We start from the raw sequence: 15,479 nt of genomic DNA, 5'->3' as shown, positions 1-15,479 counted from the left end.
CGGGAGCCGCTGCCCCCCCTTCCCGCCCGGTTATGAAACTGCGGGGGAGGGGCCGGCTGCTGCCCGCCGTCCTCGGCCGCGCCGGGGGAGCGGAGGCCACCGGAGCGCAGGTGAGAGCGGGGCGGCCCTTCCCGCCCAGGGCGCGGGGGCGCCAGCCCGGGGCCGGGCCCGGCGGGCCGCCGCGCTGAGGGGCGGCCCCGCGGGGCCGGGCTGGGCCCGGAGGCGCGGGGCCGGCGCAGCTTGGGGAAGGTGGCGCGGTGCTTGCCGAGCTATATTTAACGCGGGCAGATATCCGTGACAGCCGTTCACGAATTATAAATAGGTTTAGCGCCAGCACGGGATCGGCCTCTACGGGGCTCTTCGCAGCGGATCTGCGGCCGCGAACGGCGTGTGACGCGCGGCCCGGCGGCGGCGAGGAGGGCTGGGGGAGGCCGGCGCCTTGCCGCGGGGGCTGGGTGGCGGTTTGGTCGTCGCAAGACCAGACGCGCGTCCCACCGCTGGTCAGAAGAGCAGTTGAAGTGTGGCTGCCAGCCTGTGCAGGAGCCCACTCCAAGTACCAGGTGGTGGATGTGAGGAAAAGCGGCCGTTAAATGGGAAGTACCTTCTGAGCAGTTTGGTGGAAGACCAGTCAGGCCTGGCCATCATCATAAAGCTCTGACCTTTTTCTTAGCTGAATGTAAAGAGCTCAATGTGAGCTACTAGAGAAACAGTTGGGGTATTATGTGGTTTCACAGATGTACTTTATGCGGATCTGTGGGTTTCAAGCTTAAAAGTTCGTTAGAAGCACATCTGTCAAAACATATTCTAATGCTTTAGAAGACGTTCATTTTCATACATGAACAAAGAAGAGTTTATTGAATCTGTTTCCCTCTCCAGCAGAGCACAACAAAAAGCTAGTGTTATGCTGATGAAAGAGGATGCAGGTAAAATCACTACTTTTAGACCACTGGGATATGTTTCATTCCAGTTTTCCTCTCTGTCTTCTAGTTAAAAGCGTGTGACAGTCTTACCTTCCATGCTTGTTTTGATTTTAGTGGTCAGACAGAATGGCTCCAGTGAACCAGCCAAAGGACAAGAAGCATGAGAGGACACATGAGTGTTGGCCAGAAGAGGGAAGATCCGCTGGGAAGAGAAAACCGGACTACAAGGAACTAGGGAACGAGCCACAAGCAAAGAGGTTGTTTGTGAGAAAAACGTCCAAACCTTCAGAGAAAATCGGTAACATTTCCTCAGATCCTTACTGTTTCTCCCAACCAGATTTACCCGAAGTGACAGGCATCGACTAGTTGAAGAGGCGGTATGCCAAGAAGTGTGTTCAGACATGAGTGTTCAGATGGGGTTATATGTTGAAGTGATACATGGACAGGTATTGGGGTAGTACGTCCTCCGGTTATCTGTCTAGTGAGTACATGTGTGTGCGCATGCACGCATGTTTCATTTCTTTGTACCCCTTGGTAGAAGCCTGCTCACTGAAGATGCTGTCACAGCTCGTTTGAGGGTGTTTAAGTTTTGTGGAATTCCTGAATTACCAGATGTCTGCTTTATTATAGGACAGACTAATCTTGGTAATACATTGTTTTTTCTCCCTTGCAATTCTTAATGGAGTTTCATAGTTGTAAGGTTGGTATCCTACAACATGCAGTCTAAACTGACATTTCCACCTGATTCTTTGCATAGTCTAACTTTTGCTACAGTAAGTAGGAATATTTTCTGCCTCTGTTCAGATTAGACTGGACAGAATTTCCGCTCATCACTTATCCTCATGTGCACTTTTTTCCTTACTATGTATCTTCAAAAAAAATATATCTCTTAAAGAGGAGAGGTGATTGAGTTCTAAAATACTGGCACGGTTAATGCTTTGTTTTATCAAGCATTAAGCTTGATAAAGCATTTATCAAGCTGTAGGCTTCAGCTACAGTAAGGACTATTTTCATAAAATCATAGAATCATTATGCTGGAAAAGACCCTTAAAATCATTGAGCCCAGCCATTAACCTCACACTGCCAAGTCCACCACTAAACCATATCCCTAAGTACCACATCTACACATCTTTTAAATGCCTCCAGGGATGGTGACTCAACCACTTCCCTGGGCAGCTTGTTCCAATGCTTGACAAGCCTTTTGGTTAAGAAATTTTTCCCAGTATCCAATGTAAACCTCCCCTGGTGCAACTTGAGGCTGTTTCCTCTTGTCCTATCAGTTCTTACTTAGGAGAAGAGACTGACACCCACCTCGCTACAGCCTCCTTTCAGGGAGTTTTAGAGAGCGATAAGGTCTCCTCTCAGCCTTCTTTTCTCAGATAAAATCTTTAATTCAATCGTTTGTTTAGGAGATCACTAGAGTTACTGCCTTGTGTGGAAATGTGACACAGTTTCTGTACAATTTCGGCTTTAAGGATCCAGAAATTACTGAAGTGCTTTTCAACAGTCAGAGATACAGGAGTTCTATAGTTTTGTACATTTCCATTATCTGGTGTATATCTCCAAACTTGGAGCAGTTGGCAGTGTGTACAGTGGATGTGGAGGCAAAATACTTTGTTTGAAAGGAAGTCTGTGTATAATTGTGGACAGTTGAAACATCTTCTGTAGTTAATTTAGCTACATGATTTTCCTTGTAACTTCATGGCCTGATTTTCATATTTGGGTGAGCATCTGCAGTTCGTGTAAGATACAGAGGGAACTGGATGTAGCTAATACTTTTTAAAAATGAGGCCAATCATATTTTTCCCTTAAACCTTTTAAAAAATGATTAAGACCTTTGTATCTGAGCTTTTCCATTCTGTGTTCCAGGTTTGATTTTTATGTGTTTTAATGGGACAGGTTCAGTTTCTTGGAATTGAAACACCTTTGTAAAGAGTTTCTTCCAGCAGATTCTAAAAAAGCTACTACAAAGTTTGTAGTTTGTTTCTTAATTAATTATCCTTAATAATAAAACGGAATTTGGAAAAAAATACCTCCATTTCCATAATCTCTGAAGAAGGAACTATGTATGCTAATTCTTCTGTGAAAAAAAGGAATTAGAATATAAATACTTTTATACCTATTTCAGCAAGTGTGACAAGTGTTGGCACTATGTTGGCATGTGAACAAAGAAATTAGTTTCACACCTGTGCATTTCTAGGCTCCAGCATTGCATCAAAGAAAGATTTTGTTTAGGTTCTAATCATATAGAATGATCCCTGTGTTTTAGGTCTTCTGTTTTTTTAATAAATATCCTTAAATGAAAATAGCATTTTTGTTTCTTAAGAAACACTTCTTTCCCATTTGACTTCTAGATCCCCTGGGGCATTACAGACCATTGCCGTGGAGATGTTTAGATCACAGACACGGGACTGAACAGATCCGTTTTTTATTGAAAGGTCTCTGAAGATAAAAACTTGGAACATGAACAAAATGTAGAAGCATGCTGTACTCTCAGCAAAAATCACTCAGAACAGAAAGGTTTTCGGGCGATGAGGCGTCAGCAAGTCTATTATCAAAAACAAAACTCGCAGTGCTGTAGACAGACTGTACGGGCTACAGCACAAGCAGATCGAAAATTCTGATTCACAAGCAGGCATTTCAGGAACTGTGTGGGTACTCGTGTTGCTATGCTTGGGGAATTTTCAGGTGTTAACATTTCTGCTAGTCACACATCTGACCTTCCCTTTGCTGTACCCAGGGGCTTACCAACTCCCATGGCGTATTTCCAAGTTGTTGGGGCTTTGGATAGCTTTCTTGTATTTTGGGTACGGACCATTCAAATTGTATACTGTCCAAGAGATGCACCAGCTGTGGCATTGCTTTAGTCCTCTCCTGTTGTCTTTTTGATAAACCTTTGTCAAGGAGAAGGAAGGTTTAACAAGAGGAAGCATACACAAAGCTCTGGCAGGCTATGGGAAGCACTGGACTCCATAATTGCAGAGGCTGGTGCACTTTAGACATGTAAGAATCATTTAGAGACTTTTATCTTGTGACTGAAGCTTTTCATGGATGTAGCAGCAAATGCAGATGTCTTCCCGTGTTGTTTAGTGAATGAGCATGACAGCTGTTGGCTCTCAGTAAGTTTTACTCTCTTCTCTCTGTCAGATTGGAGTGGAGGTGGGTCCGTGGTAAGAAACAACAGAGTCCTTTTCCATCAGCCTGAGCGGCAGCGCAGCATTGTTCATTATGTCTACCACAACATGCTGGGAGGCTCCATTCGGGCACACCTCAGGCAGGTGAGGAGTTTCTCCTTCATAACCTATTGGACATCTCAACTCCTTACATAAAAACATTTTCAACACAAGCAGGAAAACTGTAAAGGGGCTTAAAGTTCCTCACATACACAGTTTGTGGCTCCAAGTGTCGTGCACCCTTAATGTTTCTTAATCCTGGAGAATGCAAGAGCTGAGATGACTTTCCCTTTTGGTTGACCCGGCCCTGTCACTCCCCATTTTATCCTCTATTAATTCTGTACTTCCTTGAGTCATACTTAAATTTAACCCCCTCTACCATTTATTGCACAGTGCTACTTTTGCACGCTGACTTGATTGTTTTGTCGTACTATTTTTGTATCCACTGTACTTTGCTAATCATGTCAGGTTTAGTGTTGATTTTTCCTCTTCATAGGCATATTCCATCATGTTTTACTGTTTTTCGGAGCCATACTCCTTCTTTCATTTGAAAATTAACTTCTGTAACATCCATAGGTGGGAAACACCTAGGCTAGCCTAATCTTCCAGATGATTTATCTATTTTAAGTGTCCAAATGATAAAGAAATCACTAAGCTTATCCAAGCATTACCTGTCCTCAGCTGAATAATGGTACAATCGTGTCATAGTTTCTCATTCCCTATTTCAAGTGTCCTGTTCACTCTTACACTGTGTAGTTGAACTGGAGGCAATTTGGGTGGAGGACCATAATATTCTATCTCTGAATGATGTGTAACATTTTGGGATGCTCAGCAAAGACATAGATAGTCATAAGTGCCTTCTGCTGGTGTGCAGGCACGTTCTTCTCCCTTGTTAATTATCCTGCCGTTTTAGCTCAGCCCGCGAGGCTTAGCTCCCTGTACATCATTTACAGTGTGATATCTCTCAGTTCTCTGTTGCTTTCTGAGTACTGAGGTCGATATGGATTTGTGTGGTAACAGGCTGTTTCCCTTGGGGACAGCATGTTCTTCTCTTCATTCTACAGAAAGGCTTAGAATTTTGTGTGAATGTACTAACACTGATGGCAATTAGAAATTGCTAGCAGTCCTCATTCAGAGAATCTGGCGGTTCCCTGCAAAAAATCATAATTCTCCATCTTTTTGGATCCCTGCAAAAGTCGTAACTCTCTTTATCTTTTTAACAGTGTCTGCAGCTGCCCTTTCTGCGTTCTCTTGCCTCATACCGCCTCTTTCGAACAGCAAGTCCCTTTGACAGGAGAGTGACATGCCTGGAGTGGCATCCAACACACCCCAGTACTGTAGCTGTTGGTTCCAAAGGTGGAGACATCATCCTTTGGGACTATGAAGTACTTACGAAAACCTGCTTCATAAAAGGGGTAAGCCTCTGGATGTGTGGAATGGATGGGAGGGAAAACTGAAGTACCACCAAATACTGCAGATCCAAACTGAGGTCTGTTGTGAGAACCACGTAAGGGTCTTGAGTTGCAGAGTAGCCAGCTACAGGGCAGGACTGAGATGCAACAGCTTGTCTGTTCTAGCGCTGGGGAGAACTGAGGCGTGTTGATTAAGTTCATAACGAAGCAGTATTTGGTGTGTGCTGAGTGGAAAAATAATACAGCAACTGGCAAAACAGTTATCTTAAAGGGATGCCAGAAACAAGTAGGCAGAGGGGGTCTGTTTGGTTTAGGTCTTGATTTTTCTCTGCTCACCTTTTATCCTGTGTCAAATAAGGAAACATCTTTGAGTGGGGAGAAACAAAGTCCCGTTATCTAAAGTGAGAAACTAAGGTAGAATGAACAGTTTATGTAGCTGGCATGCCCCTCGTTGCTATGTTCAGCCATTCCCATTCTAACAGGGGCTCAAAGACTCTGTAACTTTTCTTCCCTTTCTAAACTAACATAGGTATACACTGGGAGGAGGTCTGTCCTCCAGAAATTCCAGAGTCATCTTTCTCTTTTTGTAAATAGTGTGGTGCCAGCCAGCCAGGGAGTACATTGCCTGGGGACCGAAGGAGTTGCAGTTTTGTCCTCCAGGAGGGCAGCTGTCTAGACAGCTACGGTGTGGGAAGACATGGTTGTCTTTGCCTCTTGAAGGGCTGTGGTGTGTTTCACTGTTGCTGTTAAGGACATAGCAGTGAATGCAGACTTATAGAACACACTTTTCTCCTTCTCCATCACTCAGTGGATTTTTCTTTTGTTCATCCCCTTCCTTGTAGATGGGAGCTGGAGGGGCCATCACAGGAATGAAGTTTAACCCTTTTAATCCTAGTCAGCTGTACACTTCGTCAGTTGCCGGCGCTACCACTCTGCAGGATTTTAATGGCAATACTGTCCGGGTCTTCACCAGCACCGAGGACTGGGAGTAAGAAATACAGCAACGTTTTGGACCTCTGTGTCCTGCTGGCAGGAGTGCTACAAGGAGAGAGAGATACATATGCTTGTCTTTAACATGTGGGAGCTGGGCTTCCTCTTCTCCACATACGTGTCCTTTATCCTCTGAATTTCAGGGATCCTCTCACCTCCAGGGAGGCTCACTCTCCCTTTTTATTTTTCCCTGAAAAGGGGTGGTGGGTAGGAGAGAGCTTTTCTTCATGAAGGGGAGGGCCTCTTTGATGCTGCTTACTTCTTGTTATACATGGGAGAGTGTGGGAGTGCCAGTGGATTTCCTCAGCTGTCTGTTCTTAAACCTCCCGTAGCTCTGTGCCCTGGGGACCTTCTGATCTCTTCACCCGTTAGCAGTACTGCTCATTGTCAGATGCTTTTTACAGGACAATTTATAGTCACCTCAGTGGTTCTCTACAAATGCCGCTGACTTCAAGTGGTGCATGTCATAAGGATCACCCCAATTCATCCCATCTGTGAGGATAAGCACCTTTGGTGCTTATCTAAAATAAGAAAAGTCTGGGCTCCTTCAGTAATTAGTGGAAAGAGGAGATGAATCACTAGAGGCAACTCTGCCTGCCTGTGCTTAGAATCAACCTCTCAGGCTATTGCTTTTTCATGTGGACTCATGAGGAAGCCTGAGCTCTTCAATTAGTTACTTCAGTTCAGTGCTTAAAGGTAAGTGAGGGAATTTAGGTTAGCCTCCTCCGTTACTCTTCAAGTGAGTAACGTGGGATTGACTGGGTCCTGAGACGTGAGGATCTCGTATCCCAGTGGGATGCCCGTCACAGCAATGATGCCTGGATTTGGAAGGGCATGCCATCCTCCTTCTACTGCTGTGAGGACAGGCAAGCCCTATGGGCAGGCCCTTTTTTTTTTTTTTTATCTTCATTGGCTTCTTGAAATCTAGTATTTACAGTGAGACTTTATTAAATAGTTGCTCTGTGAGCAGCAGATGGAACGCACTTGAGTATCAAAGAGTTTGGGGACTCCCAGCTAGCATCCTTCTTTTCTGTCCTTGTGTAGAGTTTCCATGTTTCCTCAGTGGACAGACTGGGGGAAAACAATGTAGCAAACCAACATAACAGCAATATAACACAGAAAGTAAGATTCCTGTGCCATGGGGTTAGCAGTAGGATTTCTCCTTGCACCACTCATCCTGCCTGCTGATACCTTGAGAAAGACCAGATACAGCACTGGAAGCAGCCTGTAGGGCACTGATGAATGAAGTCTCTGTAAGAAAAGCTTGGTGCAGAGCTGTCATGAGATTTTATGTGGTTTTTGCATGGAATGGTGCTGGTTTTGCTTGTGATCTCCTAAGCCTGGTCTGAGCCAGGTGGTTCACTGCAGATTAGTCCTACCCCCATAAGAGAAGCAGCAATGCTGCTAATGAGGTTTGCAGTCCAAAACAATGTGGTTGAACTTATAAGCTCAGAATGTATGTGCTCAGATTGGAAAGAGATTGGAAAAAAAGAGTTCTTATGTATGTGCCCTGTCAGAAAGCAGTGCATTGTACCTAGGGAAACCAGCAGTGTGTTCCAGGAGATGAATCTTGTATTTTGTCTTCTGCTCTAACCTTGATGCTTCTTGGCTTTGTGTGTATTCCAGAAAGGCCCAGGAGATTCTCTCGGAGACATCAAGTTCAGTCCTTATGAGGCAGTGAAGCTTTATGTGGCATCAGGAGATGGCACCCTGAGTCTACAGGACCTTGAGGGTAGAGTGGTGCAGGTGATCTCCCATGCCCCGGACTGTGGCCATGAGTACCATAATGTTTGGTGAGAAGGGAGCAGTGCAAGGTTGATTCTCTGTTCTTAGTGTTAATGCTTCGCTGCTCCTTGTGCTAACTTCTTCATCCTTGCCAGTGTTAGGAGACCCTTGGTATGAATTGGTCCTGCAAGGGAGCTTGGAGACAGGCTCCCGGTCCCGACCCTAGCACTGCAGGGTGGGTGAGAGGCTAGGCAACCACAGGGCACTCGAGACTTTTACAGTCGCTGTGTGTGCTGCCTGCATCTTCTGGTGTTGCTTTCTGGTGACGCCATCTTGTGTCTTGCAGATACTGACAGCTTTTCACTTTATGTGAAATGAGAAGAGCAGGATAAAGTCCTCCTATTCATTATCGTCAGTGTTCTGTGTGTTTTGTCTGTAGCAGCTCAGGCAGCATAGGAAAGTCACAAACATTCCTGCACAATCTGCTGCCCTGGAGGCTTCAGGCTCACCATGCTAATTTCCATGACCTCGAATTCTAGAATAATTTATCTTTGCAAGTGAAGCTTTCCCAACAAGTTCCCGAAGGACTCCAGCTTTATTCTCGCTGCCCTTCCCCTCCCAGCAGAGCTGGAGTTAGGACATACGTCTTTATCAGATAAGTCTCTATTCATTTTTTTTTCCTGGAGCACAAAGTTGAGACAGTTTGATGTGCAACTTTCTAGTCCAAAGCTTTTGTCTTATCTTTACTGCTGCTTCAGTGTTTTGAGGAAAACGTTATTTTAAAGGTGTTTCTGTACATTGTCAGTGTTACAAAGGTGTTCTGATCTTTCCCAAGGTGTGTCCATGAGCAGGCACCAAGTGGCTTTTCAGACTCTATTATGTTCACTGTCCCAATGTGTCACACTCCATTTAATGAGCACTTCACAAATGACTAGGAAGTTATTTCGTATCCAGTCACCAACAGAAAGCATTGCTGATAAGCCGTTTCCTTTCCTGATAGTCAGGCCCACACCATCAGGCAGGAGGTTGCAGTTACAATCTGTTGCAGTCTCCCTTGTCAGGGACGGGATGCGAACCAGAGCTCCTCTGCCTTCGCTTGCCTGTGGGAGGAAGCACTAATTTTGTGTCTTTCCCTCTAGTTGCTGGTACTGCAGTGTTGATGTTTCTGCAAGCTGCTCTGCAGTGGTGACAGGTGATAATGTGGGCAACGTGGTCCTGCTCAGCACTTCTGGTGATGAGGTTTGTATGGGAGCATCTCTTCTGAGGGAATCTTCATGGCTGATGTGCTTTCCTACACTATATAGGGACCCTGAAAAGAGGAACAAGTACCTTGCAGCTCAGGAGATGTGTCCACCCATTGTCTAGGTGGTGAGAAGTCCTCTGCTTCTGGCATTCATGAGACGTTTTCACATTGTTGAGCATAATGGTAATAACAATTCCCAAACAGGGAATTGTTATGTGTTGTGTGCTACCCCTTCCTTTAAGAGTATTTGCTGCTGGCTGGAGTAATTATAGGGTAACCTCAACATGTGAGCACCCCTGCCAACAATCTTCATACTTCCAGAAACTTAGTGCACTGATGGGAGTCACTTAGGAGATACTGCTTTGATGTGTACCCGTCCATGACTTTGGAGTAGGTACAGAACAGTAATGCAGCGATGTTGGGGTGGAAGTTGCACTACTGCCATGAGACACGAGAGGGCAGGCAGAGGCGGACTGCGTCTTCGCGTCTGGAGTGGGACAGTTAGAGAACAGCTGGGTCGGGCCCTGCTTTCGGAAGCCTGCTGTGCCGTCACACCGGAATTACCATTTCTCTTGCCTGTAAGGGTGACATCTGTAAGAGTTTGTCACCCAATTAGCTCTGGCCAGAGGCAGCTGTGTAAATTATTGGGCAGAGTCAGGAGTGCTCCAAATGATTTGTGCTTATTCAAGGTTAGTTGCTTCCTTTCCTTTTTTAATCCTGGAAGAATGTGAGAGTCTTTTCAGCACTTGGAAGATAACCATTATTGTAGGGAGGATGGGCCAGCTTCACCCTTTTGATTAGAAATAATCTTCCAACTTCAGATACAAATGTAGTCATGGCAAGTTTATAACCATTTGTTCTTGTTAACTGAAATTGCTGATGTATTTCTAGAAGCCACTTATATCTTCTCTCACCTGTTTTACTAAGATAAACAAACCAAGCTCTTTTGGGTCTTCTCCCATAAAGCAGGCCCTTCCTAATTATTATCTTGGCAGCGCATTTTCTGTACCTGTTCCAGTTTGTTTTGATCTTTCTGCAGGTGGAAGACAGGCACTGCATAAAGTATTCCAGATGTGATCTTGCTTTGTACAGTGGCACTAATACTTCCTTCCCTCCATGAACCAGGGATTGCGTTTTCCTCTATCATAGCTATAATAAATTGGTGGATCAGAGTTCTAGAATTAAATAGTTAGTTCCCAAGGTTATTCTTCTGCTTTCTTGCTTCCAGTGGATAAACTCTTGGTGTATGTTAGAGGTTTTGGTAAATGTGTCTGTAAATGTGTGACCTCTTTACTCTGCACTAGTAGATTATTATTCCATTTCTTTATTTCAGACCTTGATTATTTTTTTTCCTGTGGGATTTTCTGTTTCCTCTGCTGCAGATTTGGAAGCTGAAATTGCACAGGAAGAAAGTGACTCATGTGGAGTTTAACTCTCGATGTGAGTGGTTGTTGGCCACAGCGTCTGTGGATCAGACAGTCAAAATCTGGGACCTCAGAAACATCAAAAACGAAATGAGTTTTCTTCATTTGCTTCCTCATGACAACCTGTCAATGCAGGTGAGTTGAAATAAGGATTTCATTGCATGGATGTCTGCAGAGAGTCCACTCAGCTCAGCTTTTATTGTTGTGGCAATGTTAGCTTTTGCTCAGATTCAGAGTTGCACAGTAGCTAGCATTAAAGCAAGGAAGGCAGTGGGAACATGTGGCCAGAGGCAGGGAGGTGGATAGGGCAGCTGCAGCACAGTCTTAGACTTGCCGTACAACCTGTGACACTGTGCCTTGAGAGGTGAGTGTGGAAGCATCAGCAGGGCTGAGATTAGAAAACTGAATTTATTGAGGCAGTTCGTTTGACAAAAGCAGAGCATGAGACTCTGTTTCTTGGGTGCAATTTTACCAGTTCATGGAAGTCCAAATTACAGGTGTCGTCTCCAGCTTTTCCACTAACTTTCCATTTGAATGAGCAAGTTCCTTTCTTTGCAGTGTCTCTTTCTGTAATTCTAAAATGAGAATAATGATTCTGCCTATGTAACCCCACGCAGTTGGTTTCAGCTTACCGTTTGTAAGAGCTTTGAGTTTGTATGGGACAGATAAAGCCTGTTGGGACACATGACCATATTCACATCCCTATTAAGCAATAGCAATGGGTTTCAAATCAGAGAAATATGATTTTCATGTTTCTTGTCACTCACAGCACTGTGATCTTGTGTTTGTCTTATTGTCCCCTCTCCTAGCTTACTTCAGCCCAACAGATGGTGCCAAGCTCCTGAGCACAGACCAGCACAGTGAAATCAGGGTTTACTCATCGTCAGACTGGACCAAGCCACAGCATCTGATCCCACATCCGCATCGGCAGTTTCAGCACCTCACACCTATTAAGGTGAGTTAAGCCAGTGCAGTCTGAGAGGAGCATCACGCTTGGTGCTAGCAGCTGGCTGTAAATCAGAATTAGTCTGATTTCTGGTCAGGATAGTACATTGGTGGGTGGATGTTCACACTGCTGCCAACTCGTAGCAGAGCACTGTTCTGAGGATACCCGTGCTCCTCAGGCTGTGGGTGGGATGTAAAAACGTTTGCTCACAGTGCTCGTTGTGGGGTGTGTGTCAGTATGAGCTCTGTCCCTTTCTTCTAACTCCCTGTCACTCTGCTGTATGACTAGGCAACATGGCATCCTCGCTATGACCTCATTGTAGCAGGTCGATACCCAGACCCTAAGTTCCCAGGGTACACGGTGAATGAGCTACGAACTGTTGATATATTTGATGGAAACACTGGGGAGATGGTTTGTCAACTCCATGATCCAAATGCTTCTGGTATCATCTCGGTGAGTTAAGCACTGCAGCTAAAAGGACCACTGTGTATTGAACCGCAGCCAAGAGATATGGGTTGGGACTAGAACAATAGGAGTATCCTCTTTACTTGTGACAGACTCATGCTCGCGTGGGGGTATGTCTGCCGGCTAAAGCTGCTGACTCGAGCAGGACTGGTCCATGGTCATCTGTGGTTTTTCTGTGATACTCTTTAGGGAACATTGAGTTTTACAGATGGTTTGGTTTTGTTATATAAGCCATGGTGCTCTCATGACTCTGTTATATAAGCAGTGATGCTCTTACAGACTCTGATTGCATTTCCATTTTCAGCTCAATAAATTTAACCCTATGGGAGACACGCTGGCTTCCGGCATGGGTAAGTAAGAAGAACCTGGGGCACTAAGCATGGCTGGGTTCCAGTCCCAGAAAAGGGCAGGCTTGTTTCTCCAGACTAAAGCAAGTCATGAGTGAGGGTTTCCCAAATCCCACTTGCTAGTAGTCCTCTAGAATTTCCTACATCTGTAAAGAGATCAAGACCACCGGTGTCTCCTGCGAGAGATTCCCAAAGCGTGGAGTCCGGAGGAGCCCAAAGCCTGCCCGCGGGGAGCTGCTGCCATCTGCCGACCCTGTAACACCTGGCACAAAATGATGGCGGGGGGGCGGGGGTGTGTGTGGGGGGCTTTTCCTGCCTGGCTGTGCCCTCTCCCGTCGTTCAATTATCTCATTTCCTAGGCTGCAGAGCCAAGATTACTCAGTTTTTCGGAGGCTCTATGGGATTAAGGGAGCTGGCTATAGATTTAGGTTTTAGACCTGTGACAGATGAGATTAGGAATTACTTGATTTCATGTTTCTTAATTAGATCAAATTTCCATGGCTGTGTAGAGATAGCATCTGCAATACATACCTTTGCATTCTCCATACCTTGGAAATGTCTCAGAACAGACAAAGCATTTTGAGTTTCTGGCATTTAAGTGACAGGGTGTTATATTTGATGTAGAGTTTCTGATGGACAGTGTTTAATTTTTCCTCTCAGGCTTTAATATTCTGATCTGGAGCCGGGAGGAGATGGTCGCCAAGAAGCAAGAACATCTTTTGAAAGCCATGACAGAACAGGGGATTGGAGGCTGGAGTTTGTCCAGACGTGGAGGGCAGAGGCAGGCAAATCCTGGGACAAGCAAATTCAAAGCTAACTTACTGTCTTTGGAGGTGGAGGAGAGGAGAACAAAAAGCAATGATTCTAAATCGCAGGGAAGGAAGCGAAAAGGAAAGGATTTAGAGAACTGATTCAGTATTTTAATCCTTTCTGGATCACAGGGTATGAATTCAGTGTTGGCAATGGGCAGTATAAGCCATGCAGGGCATTGTCCTTCCTTCCTGGATCTTGCTTCCCTGATTCCCTTTGCTTCCTCTTAAGAAAGTTGTGTCAGTACTCAGTTCCTCCTCCAAGTGGAGTTAGCACCCATTTTCTGAGGCACTAGGAAAACTTCAAAGATATTCTCAGATCCTGCTGAAGTTACTGCTTCCAGCCTGCCACATCTCCTTGTCATCACTTGCCAGAGGTTACCATCTCCTGTAGTCTGCTGTGGAGCAGCCCGTGACAGGGTCCCCAGCCTGTTGTTGTCAAACTGAGCTGAGAAGCCCTTTGCTAACAAAGTTAATGTCCTGAAAAGGTAGAATATTCACAGGGGTGAGGCAATGGGTAGCTTGGGTAGCCTAGGGAACACCAACCTCTCCCATATGCAAGCTTCTTGAAAAACGTGCATCTGTCAAGACCTCAGGCTTAGCCTATTCTGTGCTTGCAGCTATTTAACTAGACCACGAAGAACATGATGATGCCAGAGCTCTTTATCAGCCTTATGGGTTGCAAGGGCAGTACAGAGCGGGGAACCTCCTGATTCTGTAGTTTCTATATTCAGAGCTCTAGATTTTCTCTTGCCACCAGTTAGTAATTTTTTCACCCCTGCCTATGTGCTTCAGAATGTTGGATTTAAGTGTGGTAAAGCAGAAATGAGCAATTTCTTCCAAATATCTCTGCTCAGAACCAAATCTCAAGACTGCTGTTAAACTGAGAAGTTTTGCTTTTTGTAGTTTGTTTACAAGGTTGCCTGGGGCCTTGGTGCTGTCCCGGAGGTTGATAGATGGGACAGGCTCCAGGCCTGCTCAGGTTCTCTATGTTCACTTTTATAGTTTCACAGCATCGATATTAATAAAGTTTTGTACTAAACTAAAATTCTTCTTTGATATAGAGAGTGGCTGCTTCAGCATTCTGCTGAACTGCTTTTGTGTGGGGGAAGAAGTTACTGACCTTTCTGCAGGAGGGCTGAGAGACCCTGAACAGTGGTGGGAATATCAGTCACAGTACTGTGTCTGCAATGGACCCTTCCAGGTTGGATGGGTTATTTGCATTATTAGCTGTGTCTTTGCATGGTTGCTGAAGTCAAAATAGTTTATCTAAATTCTCATTCTAAGTGGGATTGTAAATCAGGGATTTACTTTGGGGGGGGGGGGGGTATACCGCAGTAAGTTCTGCCTGTTTTCCCATAATGAGCACAGTGGTGCAAGCCCTGTGAACTCTCAGAGAAGAGAAGTAGGGTTCAGTACGAATTGATTTTAATAATGAAAAGGAATGTATTGGAACAATTACAGAAAGTCATTCACAGTCAAATGTCTAAATCATCATAGAAACCTTTCTTCTGTGTGTGCAAAATTTGCTGCATTTAAAAATAACAGGTCTGGTCCCCTTAAACACACTTTCTATTACCTCTTTCTTATGCCTGTTCTCACAGGCAGTAGCTATGTCTTGCAATGCAGGAGACCTAGATTATATCTTCTGAGGACAAAAAGGTGAGGAAGATGCTGAGAACAGCAAGCTGCTTCTGCTGATTTAGAGTTCCCATGCTGGCAGATGCCAATTATGGTGGAAGGAAAAGTCCCCACGGTACTCCACAGGGGAAGAAAAGGAAACGTCTGTAACCTAAGAACTGGCTTCTGCCGCCAAGAGGGTAAGGGAACTGCACCAGAAAGGGAAGTAGAAGTGGGAAGTGAATGTGCAGCATCACCATGTGAAGAGCCTGTGCTTCTGGTGCCTGCTGCAGTCTCTCATTTTCTGCCAAAAGCTACAAGGCAGGTGGTGAGCACTTGGTGTGATGTTCCCTGCAGCGTGCACAGAGAGGCCAGCCTGGAGAAAGAATCACACTTCGGACAAAA

At 45.1% G+C, this 15,479-nt stretch overlaps 1 protein-coding gene across 1 annotated transcript; it reads left to right on the top strand.

Annotated features, from left to right (window-relative positions):
* Window positions 1-1,046: 1,046 nt before the first annotated feature.
* On the top strand, window positions 1,047-14,751 carry DDB2 (damage specific DNA binding protein 2). Its single transcript, XM_009987076.2, is given in 11 exon segments — window positions 1,047-1,218; window positions 4,068-4,198; window positions 5,317-5,508; window positions 8,122-8,288; window positions 9,360-9,459; window positions 10,846-11,005; window positions 11,008-11,022; window positions 11,697-11,842; window positions 12,122-12,286; window positions 12,603-12,648; window positions 13,306-14,751. Coding segments are annotated over 11 exon segments (1,545 nt in total). The 3' UTR covers window positions 13,557-14,751.
* The last annotated feature ends 728 nt before the right edge of the window (window positions 14,752-15,479 follow it).

The sequence above is a fragment of the Tauraco erythrolophus genome, chromosome 6 (genome assembly GCF_009769465.1).
Source record: "Tauraco erythrolophus isolate bTauEry1 chromosome 6, bTauEry1.pri, whole genome shotgun sequence".
NCBI lineage: Eukaryota > Metazoa > Chordata > Aves > Musophagiformes > Musophagidae > Tauraco > Tauraco erythrolophus.
This window is presented reverse-complemented; position numbering and strand designations above follow the sequence as displayed.